General features: G+C 52.4%; 1 protein-coding gene across 6 annotated transcripts in view; it reads right to left on the bottom strand.

Annotated features, from left to right (window-relative positions):
• The window catches only part of ANO1 (anoctamin 1), a 162,513-nt gene that overhangs the window by 69,365 nt on the left and 66,161 nt on the right, over positions 1 to 26,987 (bottom strand). For all 6 annotated transcript variants that reach the window (XM_074276732.1, XM_074276728.1, XM_074276729.1 and 3 more), the window contains exons 2-3: positions 17,934 to 18,127; positions 132 to 446 (exon numbers count right to left, since the gene is read on the bottom strand). In XM_074276732.1, the coding sequence (XP_074132833.1) occupies positions 132 to 446; positions 17,934 to 18,127 (509 nt within the window). The remainder of the gene's footprint in view (positions 1 to 131; positions 447 to 17,933; positions 18,128 to 26,987) is intronic.

Below are 26,987 nucleotides of genomic sequence, written 5' to 3'. Positions count from 1 at the left end.
GTTAATGGTGAAAAATGCAATCTGCCCATATAAAACTAAAGCCCACCTCTACCAAGTGGGCTTCCCAGCAGCAGACCCAGCCCCTCTCCCCCCCAGCCCCTTGGTGCACTGCCTTATGGGGTGATAATTACATCCTCATCTTTCTCCAGCTCGAGTCCAGCCTCCCGGAGGTTGCTCTCATACTCTTCCCGGCGAGCCCGCTTGTCAGCCTCATGATGGTCAAACTCTGTCGTCTCCACGGAGCCCTCCTTGCCGGGCAAAGGCTCCTGCTTGAGGTTCTGGGACCCCTGGGGGGGATCAACATGGAGGACTCGAGCCAGGATATTGTGACTGCCTGTCTTCTTGTAGTTGTAGACCAGGACGTAATCCACTTTCCTCCGGCCATCTTGAAAGTAGAGGCCATACTTACATTTGGCATCGGGGTCCACGCCCAGCGAATTCAGCAGCTGCAGAGATAGGAGAGAGAGAGAAAAATCATTAACTGGAGGCTTTTACAAGCATTTAAAAGGAAACTAATCATGCCAACAAACTGTCTCTTCTTTCTCCATCTCCCGGAAAGAGCAAAAGATTATATACATTGTAGAAGCTTCAGAATACACTGTTACTGTTCTCGAGGGTCAGAGAGTGCCTGGTACACAGGAGATACTTAATAACTGTTCACCGACTAGCTGATTTCTTACAACACTTGGCGCAGGAACATTTTGGAGTGCCTTGGGCATATTCTGCAGGCTGGGACACTGTAGAATAATACCGGCTACTGAAGAGGCTAAGGCTGGTGGGTCCAGTGCCCCAGGGACTTGGGAGCTAAAGGAGTGGGCTAAAGCCAAGCCGGGGCAGCTAGATGGGAAAGTAGATAAAGTGCTGAGCTGGGAAAAGTTCAAAAGTGGCCTCAGACATTGTGTGACCCTGGGCGAGTCCCTTAAACACTGTTTGGCCCAGTCATCCATAAAATAAGCAGAGGAGAAGGAAATGGCAAACCATCTCTTCCAAGAAAACCCTGGATGGAGTCATGAAGAACTGGACACGACTGAAAGGACAAGTCGGGCCCCGGTGCAGTGAAGCCCAGGGAGCAGAGGACCAGCTTTCAGGGAAGAAGACTGGCCAAACCGGAGCCACGGCAGACCAAAGCTTGCACATCAGACTATGAGTAGCTGCCTTATTTCTAGCCTGGTGACACAGGGAGACCACATCTCCTTTGCACTTCCTTCTCAAAGCCAAAAGTCTTCTCCAGGCAGAGTGGATAGAGCACTGGCCCTGAAGTCAGGAGGACCTGAGTTCAAATCCAGGCTCAGACACTTCCTAGCTGTGTGACCCTGGGCAAGTCACTTAACCCCAGGTGAAAAGTCTTCTCCAGGAGAATGTAAGTGCTAAGGGGGGAGAGACTTCTCTTCGGTCCCCAGCACAATGACAGGCCCACCGGGCTTGAGGAATCCTTGCGGAATTGGACAGAGTAGTTAGTTCGTGACTATTCACTAGCTGAAAAGTGCAACATGAGATCACTTACTGGCCACACCCAATGGGAATGGAGAAAGGAAAGTCCCTGAGGAGGGTAATTGGCTCCATGGCCATCTGGGATCTCTATCAGCACCTGGTACACAGTAGGCTTTTGATAATCGCTTTCTGACTGATCCTTCTGGAACATAGTGGATTCTAAATGGAGCAGGCCGTGGGCACAGTGGAGAGATCATGGGCCAGGCTGGAAACTTGGCCAGAGTCTTCATTCCTTTTGGCCCAAGGCCACCTGAGCAGCACCCCCCGAGTGGAGGAGAGAGGCTGGTCAGGGTCTGATTCCGGACACATACAACATACAGGAACTAGCATGAAGGCGGCACGACCCGATTGGTCACAACTGGACTCCAATGGGGTTTACTCCAGTTCTGTCACTCGCTAGGAACCCAGCCCCCCCGCTGTGTTTTGGATTCCTAGCAAGGCAAAGAAGGCTCATGAGAATTCTGCGCACGTCTCCCGGGGGCTGGGGGTGGCTGGGTATGTGGAACTCCATGAGATAACACCGGGTGTGAGAGCAGGTTGGAACACGGCAGAGGTACCAGGCCATCCAAGATGGAGGTCGCCATGAACCTGCCTTTCTGGTTCTCCAAAGGGACTCTGAGAAGAGCCTTGATCAAGCGAGCACTTCTTTGATGTGCTCTCCACAAACTCCAACAACCAGAACAGGAAAACAATGCAGGTGAAATCACTGGCCCAGAGCCCCACGAAATGAGGAGGTTGGGGGTGAGCTCCTCTTCCTGACCCCCAAGCCCTCGCCCGGCTGCCAGAAGTCACTGCCTGGGATTTTTCTGAGGGGCGGGATGGAGTGTACAAGGTGCTACATGGGGAGTTATCCTAATGGCTCATCCATTTTGCCTCTAGTGGTTCATTCATCTTCATCTAGAGCAGCCTGCACTAAGACATGGGAGCCATTGTCCTGTGACCCCGGGATGAATCTCACTCTGTGCAAGCATTTCTCACTCTAGCTGGCTCTCCTGCACCAAGGCTCCAGCCCAGAGAGAGGGGTAAGGCGGCCAGCTGGCTGCTCCTATGCACAGCATGGCGCCTCGCCAGGGGCCGGGCTCCACTCCTGCTCAGCCGCAGGTTTTTCCCATGGAGACATGCTGGGCCCCAGGACAGCTTTGCAAGGCTCTGCCCAGATTTCAAATGTCACTGGGCATTTTGGGAGATGGGGCCAGGTGCCTGATCCCGCCACAGACGCCCCAGGGCATCACTCCCAACCGTCCCTGCCTGGGTGACCTTGGTGAGTCCCTCCCAGCTCTGGGCTTCAGGGATTGTCCTGTCGGGCATCTGCTTTTTACAGAGGGGGAAACTGTGGCACGGAGATGGGAAGGGACTCATCCGTGCATAAGTCCAAGGTGAACCATCAATATTAAAATAGATTTCACGCAAGGAAATTTAGAGGGAGAATTGGATGGGAATCTGGATATTATGGAGCCTGACCCCCTCAATTTATAAATGAGGAAACTGCATGAATAACCCAGTGAAAATGGCTCAGGATTTGGGATCAGAAGTCTGAGGTTCAAATTCTGACGTGGCTATTCCCCTGGGGTGACTTAAGCTTCTAGGTCTCAGTTTCCTCATCTGTAAAATGAGAAAATGGCACCATTAAGATCTTTTGTACAGGGCCCAGATTGGGAAAGGGAATTGACCAGGGTCATCCAAATGGTAAGCAGCTGATTGATTAGAAAGAAAACTTATGATTCTCCTCCTTAGAAGTCACCACATTGAAAATATGGGCATAAGGAAAGGGAAAGAACCTGGATTTAAGTGCCTACTATGTACCAGGTACTGGGAAAGAAACAGGATTTAAGTGCCTACTACTTACTAGCTACAAGTATAATCTCTTTGGATTCTCACAACATCTGGGGAGGTAGGAGCTTATTTTCCAGTTGAGAAACTGAGGCAGCTGTAACTGAAGCTGGATTTGAATTCCTATCTCCCTAATTCCCAGCCCAGCACTCTACCTACTGTGCCTTTAAATGGCTCCAAAGTGGATATTCTAGGAGGGGATTTCCAAAGTAATGATTCAAGTCCCCCAAGTTATTAACATTCTCTCCCTTCACACTCCAGGTTACTTTCTATTCATCTGCCCACAAAGTGTTTCCCTCAGGAAGCTGTAAACTCATTGAGGCAGAAAGCTTTTTTTGGGGGGGCACAGGGATCTCCTGCTGCCGAGGGCACTGCCACATGGTATTTAATAAGCATGCCCAATTGCACTGAATTCAAAATGGAGGAAATGGGCAGTTCTCAAAGGAACAGATGAAGACAAAAACTCGGCTGGTGGAGGGAGCCCAGGAGCAGTCCCCAGATTTGGGGGATTTGGCCATGCTTGGAGCCAACTTCTAGCCCTGGAAGGGTAGCCCCCTTTAGGCTGGAGCCGCTTCTGCTAAGAGCCTGTGTGCTCTCAGAGCCCAGGCCGGTGCCCGGCCCCCAAATGGCACTCAACAAAGGCTATAAATAAAGAGTCATCGGAAATCTCAAGTCTGAATGTGCCAAATGTCAGCTCAGCTCCACAGAGGAGAGCACAGAGCGCGGATCCACCAGGCAAAAGGAGCCTCTGGGAGGAATGGGGTTCTCTGGGGTGGATGGAGACCACAGGGTGAATGGAGCCCTCCGGAGCAGAAGGAGCCCATGGGGGGAATGGAGCCCTCTGGAGGGAACAGAGCCCTCCGGAGCAGTTGGAGACCACCAGGCGGATGGAGCCCATGGGGGGAACGGAGCCCTCCAGAGTGGATGGAGACTGATGGAGCCCTCTGGGCTGACAGAGCCCTCCAGTGATCAAGGCCAGGCTAGACCAAGGAGGGCCGAGGATGGGGCTGGGACGGCTTCTGGTGAGTAAGGGAGGATGCTGGCCAGTCCTAAAATCCTTCCAAAAACAACCTCACCATTTCTTCCTTTTAACAGATGGACAAACTGAGGTTGGAGAGGTTAATGGGAATGAAAGAAGAAAAAGAGAAATCTTATCTTCTGGAGCAAGAGGTAGTTGGAATCCCTCCCTTGGCCCTTATTCCCTCCGGGATCTCAGGCTTCTCTGGGCCTGAGTTCAGGGCCTCCAGAGGGTCCGTTCTGTTGATGCCATGATCCCCGGTTTCTTTAGTCTCGGTTTCCTAATCCGTGACTGGATAGTCTAACTTCCAACTTAAAATCTAAGATTCCCTGACCTGGGCCCAATTCAGCAAGCATTTATTAAGTGTATTGAGCACTCTGATGGGCTAGGGAGAGAGAGAGATAAACATGAAAATAAGGCCTCAAGAAGCTCACGCCCTCTGGGCAATGACACACCCACAAAGAAATCATGCATGCAGTATGTGCTTAATTCATGCTTATTGCTCCTTTCTGAAGCCATGGACAGGACATGTGATCTCTCATCTCCCACCTCTGTGCCTTTGCAGTTCCTCACGCCTAAGATGCTCTGCTCCTTCTCCGCCTCTCTGCTCTCCTAGCTTCCTTCAAGTCTCCGTGCACATCTGGTCTTCTGAAGGCCAGCCTCCCTAGAGCCTCCCCACCCCTTTCAGACTCCTTATATCCTTGAAGGCAGAGGACTGGGTTTTTGTCTCTGTATCTCCAAGCATTAGCAGCACAACAATGGATGCGCTGGAAAGCCTTACCAACAATGCTTTGTGGAGTGGTCAACAGATCAGAACATAAAGTGATGGTAGAGTGAGACAGCATTTGATCCTGGGGCAGGTGCTCCCTGGCCCCAATTCCTGAAGGAGTCGCTGCATTTGTTTTCCTCAGTTTCCCCATTTATGGAATGGGCATTATAATAGCACTTCCCTTCCAAGGGTAATGTGGGGATCGAGCCGTAAGTAAAATCCTTGGCAGCTTTCAAAAGTCCCACAAACCCTAATGAATATTGATGCTAAAATCTTAAATAAAATATTAGCAAAAAGATTACAGAAAATCATTCCCAGGATTCTACACTATGACCAAGTAGGATTTATACCAGGAATACAGGACTGGTTCAATATTAGGAAAACTATTAGCATAATCGACTATATCAATAACCAACTTAACAAAAAACATATGATCATCTCAATAGAAAAAGCATTTGACAAAATCCAACATCCATTCCTACTAAAAACACTTGAGAGGATAGGAATAAATGCACTATTCCTTAAAATAGTCAGGAGCATATATTTAAAACCGTCAGTAAGCATCATATGTAATAGAGATAAACTGGAATCTTTCCCAGTAAGATTAGGAGTGAAACAAGGTTGCCCACTATCACCATTACTATTCAATATTGTATTAGAAACACTAGCCTTGGCAATAAGAGTCAAGAAAGAGATGAAAGGAATTAGAGTAGGTAATGAGGAAGCCAAACTATCACTCTTTGCAGATGATATGATGGTATACTTAGAGAACCCGAAGGATTCTGCTAAAAAGCTATTAGAAATAATTCATAACTTTAGCAATGTTGCAGGACACAAAATAAATCCACATAAATTCTCAGCATTTTTATACATCACCAACAAAATCCAAGAGATTTTGCAAGAGATATAAAGAGAAATTTCATTCAAAATAACTATCAATAGTATAAAATTATTTGGGAATCTATTTACCAGAGGAAAGTCAGAAATTATATGAGCAAAATTACAAAATACTTGCCACAAAAATAATCAAATTTAAATAACTGGAAAGACATTAAGTGCTCTTGGATAGGCCAAGGGAATATAATTAAGATGACAATACTCCCTAAACTAATCTATTTATTTAGTGCTATACCAGTCAGACTCCCAATAAACTATTTTAATGACCTAGAAAAAAATAATAAAATGTATATGGAAGAACAAAAGGTCAAGAATTTCAAGGGAATTAATGAAAAAAAAAATCAAATGAAGGTAGTCTAGCTGTACCTGATTTAGAACTATATTATAAAGCTGCAGTCACCAAAACCACTTGGTATTGGCTAAGAAATAGACTAGTTGATCAGTGAAATAGGTTAGGTTCACAGGACAAAATAGTGAATAACTATAGCAATCTAGTGTTTGACAAATCCAAAGATCCCAACTTTTGGGATAAGAATTCATTATTTGACAAAAACTTCTGGGAAAACTGGAAATTAATATGGCAGAAATTAGGCATGGTCCATACTTAGCACACATACTAAGATAGGATCAAAATGGATCCAAGATTTAGGCATAAAGAACAAGATCATAAATAAATTAGAGGAACATAGGATAGTTTATCTCTCAGACCTGTAGAGGAGGAAGGAATATGTGACCAAAAAAGAACTAGAGATCATTATTGATCACAAAATAGAAAATTTGATTACATCAAATTAAAAAGCTTTTGTACAAACAAAACTAATGCAAACAAAATTAGAAGGGAAGTAACAAACTGGGAAACCATCTTTACAGTCAAAGGTTCCGATCAAGGCCACATTTCCAAAATATATAGAGAACTGACTCTAATTTATAAGAAATCAAACCATTCTTCAATTGATAAATGGTCAAAGGATATGAACAGACAATTTTCAGATGATGAAATTGAAACTATTTCCACTCATATGAAAGAGTGTTCCAAATCACTATTGATCAGAGAAATGCAAATTAAGACAACTCTGAGATGCCACTACACACCTGTCAGATTGGCTAAGATGACAGGAAAATATAATGATGAATGTTGGAGGGGATGTGGGAAAACAGGGACACTGATGCATTGTTGGTAGAGTTGTGAACGAATCCAACCATTCTGGAGAGCAATCTGGAATTATGCCCCAAAAGTTATCAAACTGAGCCTACCCTTTGATTCAGCAGGGCTACTACTGGGCTTATACCCCAAGGAAATACTAAAGAAGGGAAAGGGACCTGTATGTATGTGCCAGAATGTTTGTGGCAGCCCTTTTCGTAGTGGCTACAAACTGGAAAATGAATGGATGTCCATCAATTGGAGAATGGATGGGTAAATTGTGGTGTATGAATGTTATGGAATATTATTGTTCTGTAAGAAATGATCGGCAGGATGAATACAGAGAGGCCTGGAGAGACTTACATTAACTGATGCTGAGTGAAATGAGCAGAACCAGGAAATCATTATACATTTCAACAACAATACTATATGAAGATATATTCTGATGGAAATGGATATCTTCAACAAAGAGACGATCTAATTCAGTTCCAATTGATCAATGATGGACAGAATCAGCTACACCCAGAGAAGGAACACTGGGAAATGAGTGTAAACTGTTTGTATTTTTTGTTTTTCTTCCCAGGTTATTTTTACCTTCTGAATCCAATTCTTCCTATGCAACAAGAAATTTGGTTCTCACACACACAAGCTCGGGAGGGTTTCCCAACTGCTCCCTGAAGGGGGTGCTATAATCATCATGGGACGCCCATTTTAGAGGGAGGTAGAACAATGGGCATTGCCCCCCACTTCCCAAGAGCAGCAGGCAGGAGGATCCTCCTGGGATCTCCCTGGCTCTAATACCAGGGGTTATCCACTGGGGCCCTCCCTTCCTAGGCCCGAGTAAGCCTAGACTGTTGAGGTAGCCTCTTTAAACCAGCCCTGGTCTTCAGGGTGGGCTCTTCCTTATTCTGAGCCAGCCTCCATAACTTCTGGGGCCCCTTGTCTCTGCTGCCCAACCTCCTTCCCTAGGCACAGGCCTGACTGTGTCCCTCCCTGGCTCCAGGGGCCCTGGTCAGCCTGGCATTCAGGGCCATTTCTAAAGCATATCACAGCTTCTTTGGAAAAGCGTTGCAGCACAGAACTATGCAAGAACTACTGTAGCCATTTCATAGGTGAGGAAACTGAGGCTCAGAAAGGCCGGCTTGGTGACCCTGCACCCCACCTTGGGCCAGCTTCATGACCCTGCGCCCCACACTGCCCACTATAGGCCTCTTCCCTCCTCTGGAAGAGAGGATTTTCTCCTGGAAAAGTTGGGAAGAAGGCATTTATAAGTTCTGAAGAGTCATGGATGTGGCAACATAGGGGGCATCCCTCTGGTGGGGGCAGTGGGGGCCGGGGAACAGAGCTCAGGTTTCCAAATGGGCAAAGCTGAGAGCAGGACCCGGGCCGCTGTGAAGCTGGGAGAGCCCTCACACTAATGACCATTGCTCCCTCAGCTTCCTCGCCTGTCCAGGAGGATAAATGCTGCCTCACGTCCGGGCAGCTAGGTGGCGCTGCAGTGGATAAGTGGTGGCTCCCTAGCTCACATGGGACAAACTGGGGGACCTCATCCATGAAGTGACCTAGAGAAGGAAATGGCCGACCAGCCCCAGATCTGTCAAGGAAACCACAAATGGGTTCACCAAGAGTCATGTGACAACGCCAAAAACTTGGCCTTTGGAGTGAGCTGCCATCTTTGGGAAGAGCTGCCTGTGGGCACCTTGAACTTGGAGTCCATGACCTCACTCAGACTCCACGCGCCCCACGCTCACGTTCTTTCCCAAGAAGCCACACCCTCCTCCCACAGTTCTGCCCCATCCGTTCCCTTACTCAGCGATGGTTTCCTCCTCTCTGCAAGACCAAACACGAAGCTGCTTTCTCTATGGTTCTAGAGACCTCAATGCCAGTCCCTTCATTTCTGATGGATTCCGTGACTCTCCTTCCTGACCACTATCGAGCCAGTTCTCCACAAGCTTTCTGCACACCTCTGTCCCTCCTCAAGCCAGCTCTCTGCGAGCTTCCCACACGCCTCTGCCCCTCCTTGAGCCGGGCTGTCCACACTGACTGCTGCTGGAAGCCCAGCTTCCTTCAAAGGCTCAGTGCAGACTTGTACTCCCTCCCCCTCCAGGCCCTCAGCTCGGTTCTGAGAAAGGCCTCCAGAGGACCCCACCACCGACCTCCCCCACTCCCCCAGCTCTCCTTTGTCTCCGTTCACCTGTCTTAGACACTCTTACTGGGTGAAGGGCTGGATGAGCTTAATGACTGCTTATGAACACCAGGACACTGATATCATGAGAAGCAGCCAGAGGAGGGTGACCAGGATGACAAAGGGCCTTGGGGTCTGGTAATATAAGGATGAGAGAACTGGGGATGATTTGTTTGGAGAAGAGAAGACTGGGGTCAAGGAGATCACTATGATCCAAGTCTCCCTTGGGGGCTGACCCCTGGCTCTCTGTGACCCCAGGACAGATCCAGCAGAATTAAGTTTAATAATAATAAAAAAAATCCTATCAGAATGCAATGACTGGTCCTACCTTAATCACTTTTGAAGCACCTACTATGTGCTAGATACATAAAGTTTCCCTTCCCCTCAATGGGGGAGCTGGCATGGCAATAACTAGGTTAAGTACGGGGCACATAGAGCCGTTGGAAGTCAATCTCACAGGGGACAGAGCCCCCTTGGCAGGGGGGGAGAGCTGGGAGAAGCTTCAGGCAGAAAGGGAAGTGGGCAGGGGTGGGGGGTGTCAAGCAAGGAGAAAACCAGAGAAAGTGCAAGAAGCTGAGAGGGGAGCCAGGGGGCCAGAGCCCCCAGACTGTAGAGAACTGGGGGAGTCAGGGGGAAGAAGACAGGAAATGGATGAGACCACCAGGCTGGAAAGGGCTTTGAATGCCAAGTGGGGGGTTTCTATTTGTTTCTGGAGTTTTTGAGCAGTTGGAGGGAGGGAGGCCATGATTCCCCACACTTTGGAAAGATCCCCTGGGAGTGAGAGGTGGGGGACCCTCCCCCAGCAGCTATCATCTGGGTATGAATCAAGAAGGTCTGCACCCAAACTATGGCCAGGTCAGAGGAGAATCGGGAGTCGGGCTAAGTCCGCCTCAGAAACAGAAATGGCAGAGTCTGGGGTACATGGCATAAGGGGGCTAATTATCGGGAGGGGAGAAGCTTGGGAGGTTCAATGACTGGGACTAGGTCCTACTCTCAGCCACTGTGGGGAAATTCCAGAAAGGGAGAGGAGCTTGGGGGGGGAGGGGGCTCCCGTCTTCTCCAGGCCAAGTTTAAGCTGCTGAGAGCTTTGAGACTGAATGCAGAGAGGTGACAGCAAGCATCCGGCCCCTGTCACTGCAGGTCAGCAGCTGGCAATGCTCCTGAAGAGACATCTGGGCAGGGACAGAGACAAAGCCTCCAGGTTTGGAGCACTCTTCCTGCCCCCATGACCCTTTGCTCAGAGCAGAAAAGAAGATCCCTGTCTTTTGGCTCTCTAAGAGTCCTGCTGCCATCAGCCTGCTTGTCAATCCCACCAGAAGGGGGGGAAGGGACAGATATGGGGGGAGGAGACGGGGAGCTGCCAGTCTGAGCTGGCAGCCTCTCCCACTTCCACTGCCCAAGGGACTGATGGTAGCACCCAAGCTGGAGGAAAGCTAAACACCCTCTGAGCTGTGCAGCCGGGGGTTCCCCCCCTCCCAGTGCCATAGGCTTCCTGAGCCAGGGTCACAGAGTTTAGGCTCTGAGTTAGAAGCAGCAACCCCCTCCCCCCTGGGGGAAGTAGAAGAATATGTGAAGAGGAGGTAGTCTGCCTGGGGCCGGGCACATGAACCTCCACCACCCTGGCAGGTGCCAATGGGTTGCCATCAGCTCTGGCAGACGCCTGGACAAAGCCCCGAACTTGGAGGAATAACGATCACGGCTCCAATACAGCACCTGATGCTCCCTGGGCATGTGATCCTTGATAAGTCACTTAACTTCTCCACCTTGGGCTCCCCATCTATGAAATGGGAGGGGTACAAATGTGGGGGGGGAGCCCACAAAAAGGAAACCAGGAGCAGAAAGGCTCCACTAGGAGAATGCCGATGGCTGTCTCGGCTACCCCGAGGATGGACGGCTGCTCCAGAGTAGGGACAGGTGACTCAGAGGATGGACTGGGGCCCAGAGGGCAAAGCGCTGCCCCAGAGGATGGGCAGGCAAAGGAGCCTCCAGTGTCCAAGGGAATTCCCGAGCCGATGAGCTCACAGAGTCTACGGAGCGTGTGAGTCACCTTTGGAAGGAGCTGGCTCCTTCACATAATTGTGGGGAGGATCAAATGAGCGCTCTGGAAATCCTGCGGGCTTCTAGAAATACACGCGGTGGGAGCACGGTTATTGCAGGAAATGAGAGGGACAGGGAGGCTTGATGGGCAGGCCAGCCCTGAAACTAGGAAGACCTGAATTCGAGTCCTGACGGACACATCCTGGCCGGGGGAACGCTGGCAAGTCACCTACGCTCTGAAGGACCCAGGCAACTCTAAGATGCACAGAAGGTGACAACCACCGACTACAACAGTCAGCGAACAAGCATTTATTAAGCACCAGCAACATGTAAACACCTGTGTGCAAACAAGAGCGTGGAGATAATGGTGGGGGGAAGGGGAAAGACTCTCTGGGCTTCAGAGAGACGGGAAAGGCGTCTAGCAGAGCCAGAAGGTGGCAATGAGGAGGGAAAGTGTTCCAGGAGGAGGAGGCAGGGAAAAACGTCTGGGGGGGAGGGGGGAGAGGGAGGGTCTTGGGGGAACCATAAGGACGCTGGCGTCGCTGATTCTAGAGGGTGGAGGGGGATGGAGGAAGAGCAGCCCCCAGAAGCCCTTGCAACAGCCCAGGTGTGAGGTGATGGGGCCAGCAGTTCAGGGTGGGACAAAACCCACTGGAATTGGGCAACTGATTAGATAGGGAGGTGAGAGGAGGTGAGGATGTCACCGGTGGCTGGGAGCCGATGGGCGAGGTCTTGAACCAGACTTCTTGGGACCTCCTGGCAGGAAGGATCACAGGGGACGGACCCTCGAGGGGGCAGGAGAGGGGCTGGGGCCGGACAGATCTCGTGGGGAACGTCTCCCGTGGGGAGATCCCAGGGACATCACAGACTGGGCCGGAGGGAGCCTTATCTCAATGGGAAAATAGAGCTAGAGCACAACTTGGGCAGAGCCTCGGGCTCCACCCACCCTGGCCCGGCTGGCTCCCCTCCCCCCACCTGCCCTGGTATGTGGGGAATGGCAAGCACCTAGAGGAAGGACGTCCCGCCCCCAAGTGGAAAGGCTGGAGGGTTGGGGGGGCTCGAGACGAAGTCCCCCAGGAGGAGGAGGGGCCTGCTGGGAGAGCAGAGGTGGAAACCCTCCTGTCCCCCCAAGGGACCCCCAAGACTCGCAGACCAAAGAAACCGGTTCTGTCTTTGCCCCGAAGCAAGAGGAGATAATGGATCTCCCGAGAGAGAACGCATCTACCTGCAGATAAGCAAGAGGAGCTGCCTTTCCCAGGCTGCCGGCCATATCTCAGGCCGGCCTTCTCCCGCAGAGGGCGGGAAGGGAGACAGTGACAGATGAGCGGCCAGGGTGGTCTCAGCAAAGGGAAGGGGGGAGAGGAAAGGATGGGAGGGAGAGAGGGAGGATGGGAGGGAGAGGAGAAAGGGAAAGGGGTGGAGAGAAAGTGAGCAAGAGAAAGGAAGAGGGGGGGCAGAGAGAAGGAAAGAAAGGAGGAGGAGAGAAAAGAGAGAGAAAGAGAGAGAACCAGAAGGAAAGGAGAAGAGAGAGGAAAGAAATGAGGAGGGAGAGAAAAGAGAGAAAAGAAAAGTGAGGAGGGAGAGAAAAGAGAGAAAGAGAGAACCAGAAGGAAGGGGGAAGAGAGGAAAGAAATGAGGAGGGAGAGAGGAGAGAAGAAACGAAGTGAGGAGGGAGAGAAAAGAGAGAGAGAGAGCCAGAAGGAAGGGGGGAGAGAGACAAAAGAAATGAAGAAGGAGAGAAAAGAGAGAGAGAGAGAGAGAGAGAGAGAGAGAGAGAGAGAGGGGGGGGGGGGGAGAGAGGGAGAGAGAGAGACAGAGAAACAGAGAGAGAGACACAGAGAGAGAGAGAGAGAGAGAGAGAGAGAGAGAGAGAGAGAGAGAGAGAGAGAGAGAGAGAGAGAGAGAGAGAGAGAGAGAGAGAACACACCAAAGGGAGGGTGGGAGAGACAAGATCACTGACTGGGGGTTTTCATTTTTAAACACTGAGGACAGAGCCCTGAAAGATTTATTAATAAAAAGATCCACGCAGGAGATGTGTCTGGGTTGCTCTGGCCCCTTGCCGGGGCTGGCTTGACCTCGGGGTGGGTTCAGAGTTCGCCCTCCTTTTCCCAGGGAATTTGGGAGACAAAAGATGGGATCTCAGGAGGGGTCTCATCAGGTCTCTACCCAGCAAAATCTCAGTTAAAGCAACACCTGCTTTATCTCATGAATTCAATTCAGAAAAGCCGGATTAAGAGCTTGTTGGGCCCTGGACACAGAGGAAGGGCCGGCGCTCCAGGAGCTGACAAGGGCTCCCAGCAATATGGTTTACAGTTTAAAATCACCTTCCTCTACGATCCTGTGAGGTAAAGGAGGTATTCTCTCCATCTTACAGATGAAGAAAAGCGAGGCTCATAGCTATAAAAAGACCAGCCCAGGGTCACACAGCTGCGAAGTGTTCAAGCCGGAGGTCCTGAAGCCAGGTCCAGTGCGCCCCACTGCCCCCCCTGAAATGGGGCACGCCCACAATCTCCTTATAGAAGGCAGGAGACACAGGCGCAGAGGGGAAGACCCCGCCAGGCGGAGGGGAGGTGGGGAGCATTTTGGAAGGTACATCTTTGGAAGGAGACATTGGAGGAAGGAAGGTCCTGGGAGCTGGGGGGGGGGGGCAAGTCATTCCATGCAGGAAAGCCCAAAGCCAGGACTAGGGACCCCACCCCATCTGTCTGCATCTGGAGGGTAGGGGTGAAGCAGGGCGTGAAATCCCAGCTAAGTCAAGCAGCCTGTGCTCCCCTGGGGGATGGGAACCTTTCTGAAGTCTTCTCTAGGCAGTCCTCCCGGCCTCGGGGAGAGAAACAACCCAGTGACTCAGACACAGGGAGGCCGGGATCAGTGGTCAAGCTCTGAGCCGCCTGCCGAGAGGGATGGCGGAGAAAAGACAGAAGGCAACCAGGGAGCCCCTAGGACCAACCGAGCTCAGCCTCGGCCCTTGGGCCAGCTTTAGCAGCTCCTCTCCGGCTTTCTAATCTGCTATTGGCTAGGAAACCAGAGAACAAAAGTGGCCGGAATCATGTACAGACAGAGAAAAAGGGCTCTGAGTGACGAAAGTGCATGGGCTTTGTGGCATCTCCTGGCTACTCAGAACTCTTCCTCTCTCCCTCTCACCTTCCTTCTTTTCCTTCTTTCTCCTTCCCTTCTCTTTCTTTCATTTTCTCCTCCCTCTTCTTTTCTTTCTTTCATTCTTTCTTTTTCTTTCGTTCCCTCTTTCTTCCTTTTCTTTTTTCTTTCCTACTCTTCTATTTCTTTCATTTTCTCCTCTTTCCCTCTTCTTTCTCCCCTTCCTTCCTTTCCCTCTTTCTTCCTTTTTTCTTCTTTCCTGCTCTTCTCTCTTTCATTTTCTCCTCCCTTCCTCTTCTTTCTCCTTCCTTCCTTCCTTCCTTCCTTCCTTCCTTCCTTCCTTCCTTCCTTCCTTCCTTCCTTCCTTCCTTCCTTCCTTCCCTTTTTTCCTTATTCCTTCTTACTTTTCTTTTTTCTTTCCTTCTCTTTTCTTTCATTTTTCCTCCTTCCTGTCTTCCTCTTCTTTCTTCCTTTCCTTTCTTTCCTGCTCTTCTATTTCTTTCATTTTCTTCTCCCTAACTGTTTTTTCTTTCTTTCTTTCTTCCTTTCCTTCTTCCCTTCTTCCTTTCCTCTTTTCTTTCTTCCTTTCCTCCTTTCTTTCTTTCTTCCTTTCCTCCTTTCTTTCTTCCTTCCTTTCTTCCTTTTTTCCTTCCTTTCTTTCTTCCTTTCTTCCTTTCCTTCTTTCCTTCTTTCCTTCTTCCTTTCCTTCTTTCCTTCTTCCTTTCCTTCCCCCTTCCTTCCTTTCTTTCTTTCTTTCTTTCTTTCTTTCTTTCTTTCTTTCTTTCTTTCTTTCTTTCTTTCTTTCTTTCTTTCTTTCTTTCTTTCTTTCTTTCTTCCTTCCTTCCTTCCTTCCTTCCTTCCTCCCTTCCTCCTTTCTTTCTCTTCCTTCCTTCCTTCCTTCCTCCCTTCCTCCTTTCTTTCCCTTCCTTCCTTCCTTCCTTCCTTCCTTCCTTCCTTCCTTCCTTCCTTCCTTCCTTCCTTCCTTCCTTCCTTCCTTCCTTCCCTCCTTCCCTCCTTCTTCCTTCCCTCCTTCCTTCCCTCCTTCCTTCCCTCCTTCCTTCCTTCCCCCTTCCTTCCTTCCTTCCTTCCCTCCTTCCCTCCTTCTTCCTTCCCTCCTTCCTTCCCTCCTTCCTTCCCTCCTTCCTTCCTTCCCCCTTCCTTCCTTCCTTCCTTCCTTCCTCCTCTTTCTTTCTCTTTCTTTCTTTCTTTCTTTCTTTCTTTTCTTTCTTTCTTTCTTTCTTTCTTTTCTTTCTTTCTTTCTTTCTTTCTTTCTTTCTTTCTTTCTTTCTTTCTTTCTTTTCTTTCTTTCCCCTTTCTTTCTTTCTTTCCTTTCTTTCTTTCTTTCTTTCTTTCTTTCTTTCTTTCTTTCTTTCTTTCTTTCTTTCTTTCTTTCTTTCTTTCTTTCTTTCTTTCTTTCTTTCTTTCTTTCTTTCTTTCTTTCTTTCCCCTTTCTTTCTTTCTTTCTTTCTTTCTTTCTTTCTTTCTTTCTTTCTTTCTTTCTTTCTTTCTTTCTTTCTTTCTTTCTTTCTTTCTTTCTTTCTTTCTTTCTTTCTTCCTCCCTTCCTATCTGTCTGTCTGTCTATTACTTCCAGATATTTGAGTCTACTGAATAGAGGAGGTTCTGGGCTGCCCTCCCCGGCCTCCCAACAGCTCCTGGGCACAAACTCTTCTGAGATTCCCCATGGAAGCACTTGTCAGGCGTTCTTACTGTCCCCATGCTCTGACTTTGTCTTCCTGAAAGGCCATCCTTAACAAATGGCGCAGTGTGACAGCCACAATACGCAGAGTCCGAGAACCTGGCTCCCATGCCCCAGGACTTCTCCTTACTCCCTGCAGGATCTTGCAGGTTCCTGCTGCCCCCCCAAGCCTCAGCTTCCTTTTCTGTAAATCGAGAGACCGCCCGGTTCCAAAGCCCTCCTTGCTTCACATGGTATGGCCTGATAATTTCCTGGGATTTTCTCGACAGCTCGGAGAACTTAGCGCGCAATTCCCAGAACCCCCCATTTTATGGATGAAAAAACTGTCTGGCCAAGACAGTAGGTGCCAGGATCACATAGGTGGGAAAGGCTGGAAGCCCCGGCTTGGAACAAGCTGCCCAGTTCTTAAAGGTCAGGGCCCTGTCACCTCATCTGTAGGCGCCTCCTGGCCCAGCTTCACAGAGCCGTGCAGAGTTACATAACTCCCTCTCCCCCCTCCTCTCCCCCGCACCTCCCCCACCCCCTACTCCCTTCCACCGGGTCCCTGCTGTTTTCTTTGGGGTGGGGCTTTTATTTTAGTTCCTGGCTGTCCCCAGCCCCCGCTCTTTTGGGAGGTGGGGTCGGGGACTCCTGCTGCTGCCCGGAGCGCAGTGGGCGCTTCACAGGGTGAATGCCTGTTCCAGCATTGTGCTGTCAGGTAAAGAGCCCCGGATCTGGGGTCAGATTGACTCTTGGGACCTGGGAAAAGCTTTGTGGGGCGGGAGGAGGGAGGGCCGGGCCGGGCTCCCTCCCCTGCTTTGATGCAGCTCCCCAGAAGGCCACGCTTGGTGTGAAGCTCAGGGAGCCAAGAGGGATTGGGCACTTCTGTCCGTGACTGGCCCGGATTCTCCAGTAAGCCCTCAAGCCTGGGGAGCTGGAAATAAGCCTCGAAATCGAGGCTCTGGGGGAGGCTGGCTCAGCCCCTTCCAGAGCTGAGGGGGTCCCTGGGAGGACCGTTGTCTACCAGCGACTTTCTGCTCTCTCCACAGCAGCCCTGCTCCCCTCCCTCAGCAGCCCGAATCTGAGGGAGCCGCTGGGTCAGCCCTGCCCGGCGGGCAGCCCCCAAGGGGGCACTGGCTCTCTTAGTGCCCAACACGCCACGGAGGGCTGGAGCAGTCTCTGAGCGGGCCTGAGCGGTGCTGGGTACAGACTGGAGGTGCAGGCCCGGATCCCCGGGGGCCAGATCCCCACTAGTCAGCCTTAGAGGGAGGAGCCCCAGCATCGCCCCCAGAGGTAAGTGTGTGTCCGGCCGGCACCCCCGCCCTGAGAGAGAGAGAGAGGGCGGTGGGAAAGTGGCTGAGCCTTGCCAGGAGGCGCAGGGGCTACTTCCACTGTCCCCTGGGGCATCGGGGCGTGGGGAGCCAAAGGAGGGTAAGGAGCCCCGCGAAGCCGCCCCCCCCATTCCACAGAGGGGAGGGGAAGGGTCGGGGCGGGGACCAGGATGGGGAGCCTCTGGAAGAGGGACCGCCGGGCTTCCCCACTGGGTCCTTCCGTGGGGGAAGGAGCCCCGAGCGGAGGGGGGAATGTGGCCTCCTTGGCCCCGCCTGTCCCGGGAGCTTCTCCCCTTCCCGCCCCCCAGGACCCCGAGCTGCGCCCTGGGCTCCTCTGCAAGCAGGCGCCCCTTCGGGCTCCACTCCCTGCCAGCTCCCGGCGGGAGCCCGGAGCCGGCGCCGCGGCTGGAGCACGGAGGGAGCGCCCCCCCCCCCGCGCCCGCGGCCCCCAGCCGCACTCACCGTGCCCTCGGACTGCAGGTAGCCCAGGTCGTCGATGGCGCGGATGTTGATGATGTGCACGCCCCTGTCGGCCGCGGCGGGCAGCGACGAGTACTTCTCGTTCACCCTCATAGCCTCGTGGCTCGGGGCTTCTCCCGGGGAGTCGGCGGCGGGGCCCGGCGGCTTGGCTTCCCCATGCACCGAGCCGGCTTCTTCTGCCGGGAGAGAGAGCGCAGCAGGCGGTTAGCTTCGGTCCCTCCCTCCGCCCGCTCACACTGGCTGCGGGCGCCACCCCGCCCTCCCCACTCCCCGCCCCTGCCCGGCCCAGGCCGGCCCAGCTGCCGGGGAGGGGGAGGGGCCGCTCACCGGGCGGCCGCCAGCCCGTCCGCCCCCCGTTTCTGGCCCGCAGAAAGCCCTGGGCCCCTTTCTCTTCCCCAGGGCCGGCTCGTGCCCAGGCTGGTTTCCCTGCTCACCCTGACCTGCTCCCTATCTTTCTCCGGCCCCTGCGCCCCCCCCCCCCCATCTGACATAGGCTGGTCGGGCACCCACCCAGGTCAGCCCCGGGCCGCCCCTTAGCCCACCCGGGAGGGGCCGGAATGCTGGTCCTGGGGGGCACCGGCCTGCGGACAGCTGCGAGGAGGCGGCCCAGCCCGCTAAGGGACACCCCCGCCGGGCCCCCCAACTCGGCCCAAGCCTCCGCTCCCGGGAGCTGGCCAGCGGCCAGGGAAGAGCGCCCGGGCTTGGGTGCGGGAAGGGGCCTCCGGAGCCACAGGGCCACCGCAGCTCGGCTTCTTATTCCCAGGGGCCGCTGCAGCGGCCAAGGAAGTCACCCGAGCTCGGAGGGACCGGGTGCTCACTGAGCACCTTCCAGGGCCCTTGGAGACCGAATCGGCGGCAAAGGACCCGACCCTGACCGTTGTTTGGCAGAGAGGGGCGGGGGACAGTAAGGGCCTCAGAGATCCCAGAAGACCCCAGGGCGCGCCCCTTCCTCCCTATGCCGGACATGGGCTCTGTCCGGCCTGGAGTCCAATAAAGCCAGGGTGAGCTTCCCTACTCCCAGCGGCCCTGAGCCAGGCCGGCCATCTTCTCCCTGGGATCGTTAGGCCTCCTGTAGGAGGACTTGGATTCACCTCCTTGTACCCCCAGCTCCCTGGGCAATCACTAACTGCCTCAGTGCCTCAATGAACTGAAGGGAAGGCTCCCTACAGGGCCAGAGTCTCTGCCCTCAGTTTCCTCATCTGTCAAATGAAGATGACAGTCAGCTACCTTCTTCCTCAGATGCTGCCATCACATGTGGGAGGGCGATGGACAAGGCAGATTTTTTTCATCAGATTGCCATTACCCCTGCCCCCCCCCCCAGGGCTCCCAGAACTGCGGGATCCGACTCTTCACCATCCTTTGCATCTTGGGGGATCAGCCCCCGTGTGACTGGCCCCTGTCCAGCCGCCCCCCAAGGCACCACCTCTGCGTCTTTCCCCTCAGCTGCCCTGGCTCTCCACAGCCTCCACCCGGACCATTGTGCTTTGTCTCCCCCCGCCCCCAGTTAGATCACTCTTTAAGGGTGGACTTTCTGCCCCTCAGCTCTAGGATCAATGGCACGCGCTTTATAAAGGAACTGGTAGGCTGTTTAGAAGTCTGCCCTCTGCTGGCTGAGGCTCCCACAGCCCGGGCACCCACCACCACGGCCAGGGGCCACAGAGTGGCTGCGGGGGAGGGAGTCAGAGGACTTATATTTCCAGTAGTATTGGGATAACTGTCTCATGGAAGGCAGCTCCATAATTCTTAGGATCACATTCTCAGAAACCACTCCTTCCTCCTCCCATTCAAGTCAGCCCGGGAAAGGACACGCCCAAGGTCACAGAGCTGGCAAAGAGTAAGTGCCGGGCATGTGTGGCCCACTTTCCAGGCTCGGGGTGACTCGGTGCGGCCATCCCCCCAGATGGGCCCCGGTCTAGACCGAACTCTCTCCCAGAGTTTGCTGCCCGCTGCACATCCTGGGCCCAGGAAAGAGCCCAGAACGGACCAGGTGTGCCGGTGGGCTCCCCAAGCTGGGGGGCTTCATTCTGACTAGATTTCTTATCTACTCAGACAACGAACATAGTAAGAAAAGCCGAAGCTTCCTGCTTCCTTGGGAGCCGAGGACATGAAAGATGCTCCAGATAATATGGGGAGGGGAGGTCCCCGGCATGGGAGGCTGACCCCGAAAGGCCGGATGGGTTGGAGTGGAGGTAGCCCCAGTAGCCCAGAGGACGCTGCCCCCGGAGGGTCACCACCCGAACTCCACGGCCAAGCGGCGAGTTTTAAGAATCCTCAGGACAAACACCAGTGATGGACTGGAAACATTTTCCAAAGGCACGGAATCATATTTCTCGGGCTGGCCCGCAGGGGCTCCTCCCCTTCCCATTGGCACCTTCCAGATGACAGGCCTTGGAGGATCATTTCATAAGTCTCACATAATAAACAATTATTTGAAGATGGCAAGGGATGGGCCAGAGCCACGTCCCGGAGCTCCAATGAAATCCCAGCTCTGTAGCGAGTCTGTCTCTGTCTCTGTCTGTCTCTGGAACTCTGTTTCTTTATCTGTCAAATGGGCCTGAGGGCAAAGTTGCTTTCTCACAGATTCTGGATCATTTCACCCATCAGGCTAGGGGAGACCTCCCATGTCCAAACTAAAGCTTCCAGAGCCGGCCAAGACGTCCAAAAAGTAAAAATAACATGTTGTGCAACCTGATCTCCTTGTTGGTAAACAAGCGAGATTGTGTAATCCCACTGTGCTGAGCTGTCCAGGATGGTAGAGCCATGAAGCAGATTTCAGAGTAGAAAGAAGTCTGGGGGGGAGGGGAGCCATCTTGAGAGGGGTCCTTTGGTCCCTGCTTGAGATTCACCCTTGTCACCAGCAGCAGGGGGCACCCACTCCCACCCCCAGGTCTTCTCTAACTCGGGCTAAACAAAACCGAGCTTCCAACTGATTCTTACAAAATATGACCTGGAAGTCCTTGGTCTCAGTCTCCCCACCAACATGCCTCCACTGTGGGGCCCAGGACGAAGGCCAGAGCTCCAGAGGTGCACAGCATCTGGCCCATTACCTCCTGCTCCCCGGAAGCCAGGGTTGTCTCCCATCAAATAACCCAAGACCCCGTTGGCCAGGAAGGCCAACCCTGATCTCCCCTGACATGTAAACTGATGCCTCCCCAGCCTGGACCCGTGGGGCTGAATTTTTTAATCCCAGCCTGAGACCTTTGTGGCCATTCAATTTTATCATATAATCTCTTCAGATGCCACTGGATCCTTCCTCAATCAATTAGTCAATCACCATTTATTAAGTGCCTACTATGTGCCAGGGGATGGGCTATTTGCTAAGTGTGCCCTCGATACCTTTCTCCAAGATCTGTGATTTTAGGAAATGAGGGTGTGTGTGTGTGTGTGTGTGTGTGTGTGTGTGTGTGTGTGTGTGTGTGTGTGTGTGTGTGTGTTCTTAAGGACCTGCAGTGTTTTTATTCTGCCTTCAAAGCCCAGGACCCAGCACAGCATCAGCAAATAATGAATACACGCTTGTTGAATTGAATGAAAAATATCTAATAGCGAATTCACAATCCCAAGGGGGGCAAAGGTTTAGAAAATGGAAAGGGCTTTGGAAAGACTCGAATGGCTTTGGAAGGGCAGCTCAGCAAGGACCCGGTCCCTGTCCATCCCAGCTTCCCACCGCCTCCCATTCAAAGGGCGAGCATCTGTGGGCAACCCAGCATTGAATAAGAGAAATTGCTCCACTGGTAAGCGGCCATTCCTGATTTATTGGCTACATAAACTGGGAGCTGGCTGCTGCTGACTTGGAGTCCCTTCCGGAGGAGGGAAGAGTCAGGGTAAAGTCAATCTGGGGTGAACAAAGGCGCTCTTTGTCAGCGGAGCTTCCTTGCTGTGACCTCCCACTTCCACCTCAATAAACCGTTCCTGGGTGCTGGCTGGGATATCCAGATCCTCCAGGGGAATGGGGGGCTGACATCTCACAGGTACCACAGAAGGAAGGACCAAAGAGATGGGAACGGGCAACGCTGGTCCGGCTCCTAGGACAGTACCACCTGACCCTGGCACCCAAGGCTGCATGTTTTCCAACCTGCCACGAGTGGGCTCAGAAAAGCGCTCTGCCCGGCGGTCCCCGGCACGGGGTGCCCTCTCCCCCATGTGCAGAGAGAGCCCCTCGAGATGCACCCAGCCCCAGGCCTGCTCCCTCTGACAAAATGGGAGCAGTGAAACCAGAAACCGAAGCATCAGCAGAACTCCGAGGTTAAAAGAACTGATGTGGGGCAGGATTGTCCCAGGAGAATTTGCTGCTTTTTAGCTCTTCCTCCACTGCCAAGTTCAAAGTCAAAACCTTTCCAGGTACTCTCTGTGCCCAGTTCAGGGGCTGATGGAAGCCTCCTTCCCTCAACTTGTCCCTCCAAGACTGAGTCATTAACAGCTCCAGCTCCCGGGCACTTTCATCAGCGATGTCCTTCCAAGAAGCTGCGGGGGAGGTTATGCCCATTTTGAAGAGGAAGAAAGTTGGCAGGAGGAGGGCAACACCTTGGAATTGTGGGCTTTGGAGAAGGAACCTCAAAGAGCACTCCCTCTCAGAGGAGGAAATCAGAGCTCAGAGAGGCAAATAGGATTAAAGGATTATCGATGCAGAGCTGGTGGGGCTCGCCTTTCACTTTAAAGAAGAGAAACTGAGTCTAAACAGGTCAGGGCACCTTTACACATTAGAATCGAGAGGGACTTAAAGGTGTGATATACAGGGAATCAGCTCGGATCCAGGGACTCTGTGTCACATAAGAAAGGACTGAAGGTAGTTGGTGCAGTGGATAGAGCATCAGCTCTGAAGTCAGGAGGACCTGAGTTCAAGTCTCATCTCAGATACTTGTGTGACCCTGGGCAAGTCACTTAACTCTAATTGTCTTAGCCAAAAAAAAAAAAAAAAAAAAAAAGGATTGGATGGGAGGAAGGGGGCATTTAAAAGTTAGATGCTCTGAGTTCTGTTCCTGGTGCACTGCCCTGTTTGTCCTCACTCTCTGGGCCTCAGTTTCCCTCTCTGTAAAATGGAGGGGAACTTGCTTAGATGGTCCCCACTCACTCAAACACTCTTTAAATTTCTGATCTGCTGCCTGCCAGGGGCCAGCACATGGCAAGGCAGGGACAATATCTTCCACTGATTGCGAGGCAGAGAGGGGGTGCTCCCCAGAGATGCAGACTCAACAGCCCAGGGAGGGGGAGGCAGAGGAGGAAATCCCACGGAAGGCATGAGTGGCCAGTGACTCAGCCCATTGTGAGGCTCTTGCCCGGGCGATCCCGCCACTGTTACCTCTGGGTTCTGCTAAATAAACACGCCAGGGAGCAGCAGCTGCCAGGCCCTCCCCGAGGGCTGCCAAGAGCCACCAGCTACACCTGGGGAAGGCTAGACGCATGCAGACAGTTATTACTGAGATAAGGCAGGAAGAAGGCCTTTCCTCCCAGAGATAAGGATGGATGGAACCTGGGGAGGCACTCGGCTCTCTCCTGCAACAAAATCATGAAGTCAAGAGAGCGTCCAGTTCATCCGGGGTTTCCGGCGGGTTTGGAGGGTCAGTGGGCTCTGTTTCCCCTGAGACTTTTCTTCAAAGAATTCTAAACCTCTTACAAAGTCATGAAGTTCCCTTCAGGAGCTCTCCCTGTTCTTTAAGTGCTGAGGGGAGACTTGTCTATTGGCCTAGAGAAAATAGGGAGTTACGGAGGGTTCTGGAGAGAGGAAGGAACAAAGTTTGCCCTGATCACCGAAATCTGTTTCAGCCTATTCAAAAGAGCAAAGGAAGAAAGGCGAGGGAACACACATTTATTAAGCACCTACTGCTTGCCAGGCAGTGCCCAGAACATTTTACAAATCTTATTGTATTTGATCCTCATAAGGAATATTTAGCAGCTAACACTTGGAACGTTTAAGTCTGGTAAGATGTCAGGCGACATTCAGACTGCCAGAAAGTCTGGTGGATTCTCTCCCAGTCAGAGAGGTCTGTCTGTGTCTCTGTCTGTCTCTCTCCTCACCCCTTCTTCCTCCCTTCTCTCTCCTCATCTTCCTCACTTTCCCTGCCCCTCCTTCTCTCCATTTGCTCTGTCTCTATCCCCCTTCTTTTCACTATTCCTCACTTTCTCTCTTCTTCCCTCTTGCTTCCCTTTTTGTCTCTCTTCTTCTCTCCCCCTCCTTCTCACTTTTGCTCTTTTCACCTCCTTTCTTCTCCCTCTTTCTCCCTCCTTCCCCTTTCCCCCTCCTTCTCTCCTCCTTTCTCCCTCCCTCCCCTTTCCCCCCACTCCTTCTCTCTCCTCTCCCCTCTCTATTTCTGACTCTCCGAAGCTCCTAATCCCCCCCCCAGTCCTTTATCAGGGAGGGCTGCTTTGCCGGAGGGTCTTTCTTCCAAACGGTCCCACAGCTTTCATCTCTCTACAATAGGTCACCAGTAAGTGCCAGTGCTGGCAAGGGCACCTGCTTCACCATGGGGGAGGGGTGCATTTGAGTAAGACCAGGCCCCTGGCTCCCAGACCGAGGCAGGGGAGGGGGGCCTGGAGACGGTGTCACAAGCGCCTGGGTACCAGTACCACCTAGCAAGACAAACCGCCCTCAATGGGCTTCCGTTCTTCTACTGGGGACAGCAAAGAAAGGCACGAGAAGGGCAAGGGCAGTACCGCAGCTCAGGAAGGTCTCTGCAAAAGCAAGGTGGCTGGAGATGGCAGGGCCAAGGGGCTTCAATCCCCCAAATTCCTTCACAGTCCAGGAGGGCTTCAGGGAGAAGGTGGCATTTAGGTTAGTCCAAGGACGGGTACCTTAAAGCAGCCTAAGGGAACCAAGGAAGATCTGTCCCTCCCCAAGCATCCAGTGCTTGCCCACAGGAGGTGAATAACGAGCATCTGTGGGACGTTTTAAAACCATCCATGGCACTCTGTTACCACCGGCTCCCTTCTGTGGCCCTGGCCAGCATTAACCATCTTCCAGACCCCTCCGCCCGCTTCCCTCTGGGAGCCCAACTGGGTGCAGTCTGGGCCAGGAATGGCCTCCCAGAGGCGGCTCCCCCTCCCTGCCTCCTCCCCAGCTCCCTCCCCGGCCCCTCCAAAGGCTGGCCTGGCCCAGACCCTGCTTCCCGCCTCATCTGGTTTTTCAAATCTGCCAAGTCATTTTGGAGGCTCTGGGCCTTTGTCCATTTTTAGAGCCTGGCGCATGGAGGCCCGCGCTTCCTCCCACAGCTCATTTCCTCCCGCCCGGTGACTCGGAGGAAAAGGCCGCGTGCCAAGGATGTGAGCCGGTGTCGCCCGGACAACGGCTTGTTTAACATCCCCTCGCCATCCCCCCCGGATGATCTCAGAGCAGGAGGTACCAAAAGCCAGGCCTGACAACACCCTCCTCCGGCAGAGGTTTGGACCCCAGCCTCCAGGAGGAAGCTGCCTCCCAGACAAAACCAAATCCTTGGCAGGGCATGGGGAGGTTGGGGAGCTCTAAGTGCCCAAATCTGAGGGGGGCTAAGCCCAGGAAGGTCTTGTCCTGGGGCCCTTGAATCCTGGCCCTAGAGGCCAAAAGGACTCTTGGAGGTCAGCTAGGAAAACCCCCCATTTTTACTGACTGGGAAACTGAGGTTGGTTCTGTGGCTTGTCTCACAGGCAGTGAGTGTAGAGGATCTCAAAGCACTTAGAATGGAAAAATCCTAAAAACTTTTCAGTAGGTCTGAGTTCTCACTGATTTGGGTATTCCCTCCAGGGGTACAGAGAGCGGCCCAAAGCCTGAAGCCTGAGCATGGCTCCCATGAGTTCCTCCTAGGGCCCACATTCAATACTTGGCAGGGCACACAAGCACTGGCCTGCAAGTGCCCACAAGGACTCCGTGGGGACCCAAGCCACCTTCACTCAAAGCTTTGCCCCAAACCCTTCCCAGACACTACATAGCCCTTCCTCCCTGTATAATCTCTGTAACCAGTGCCCAGCAGGGCATACAGTAGGCTCCTAATAGGTGCTTGTTGATTAGATTTGTCTGTGGTGTTGGGGTGGAGACACAGAGGCCAAGCGGGCCATGCCTTAGGGCTTCGAGGTGGGCAGCGTGGAGTTTTGGAATGAGCCCTAATGCCAGCTGTGACTCTGGCTAGCTGTGTGATCCTAATCAAATCACTTCTCTTCTACTTCAGGCTCCTAGAGAGCCAGGCTTGGAGTCTAGAAGACTGATCTTCTTGAGTTCAAATCTGACCTCAGACACTTCCTAGCTGTGTGATCCTGGCCGAGTCACTTGACCCTATTTGCCTCAGTTTTTTTTTTTTCCCATCTGTAAAATGGGCTGGAGGCAGAAATGGCCAACCACTCCAGTGTCTTTGCTAAGAAAACCCCAAATGGAGTCATGAAGAGCTGGATATGACTGAAAATGACTGAATAGCTTCTCCAGATCCTGAAAGAATATGGACTCTAGATGCTATCGCATCTCTTCCAAACTTTTCACTTTTAGAGATGAGGAAACTGAGGCATGGGTGACCTGGCCAAAGCCACTGGACCTCAAGTTTCTGTGCTGGTCCCTCTTGTGTCCTCCTTGCAGATCATCTCATTGGGCATCTCCACCTAGCCTTTCATACTAGCCAGCCTTGAGTGCCTGAGACAGCCCCCCACTTTCCCTCTGCCTCCCTGCTTCAATGGCCTCCTTCTAGATCCAGCTCAAAATGTCCTTTTCTGGGAGGAGACCTTTTCTACCCCCCCCCCCAAGAGCCTCTCCTCTGGGATCATCTCCCCCTTTCTTTATACACATCTGTACCCAAAAGCAACTTTCATGCTGCCTCTTCCACTGTCCCTAAGGCAGACGTCCATCTTCAATATTTAAAACCAAACCAGGCACACAGTTAGCACTTAATAAATGCTAGGCAACTTTTTTTTCTGACAGACCAAGTCAGGAGCCATGTCATACAAGCCTCTCCCTTTATATAAGAGGAAACTGAGCCCCAGGGAGAACCTGGCCCAAGGCTGCACAGAAAGCAAGCCTCAGAAGTAGTAAACAGCCGGACCCCTTTTGTCATTGCCCATGGGCTCTGAAGCTATGGCACTCCTCAG

Source organism: Sminthopsis crassicaudata, chromosome 6 (assembly GCF_048593235.1).
Source record: "Sminthopsis crassicaudata isolate SCR6 chromosome 6, ASM4859323v1, whole genome shotgun sequence".
Taxonomy (NCBI): domain Eukaryota; kingdom Metazoa; phylum Chordata; class Mammalia; order Dasyuromorphia; family Dasyuridae; genus Sminthopsis; species Sminthopsis crassicaudata.
This window is presented reverse-complemented; position numbering and strand designations above follow the sequence as displayed.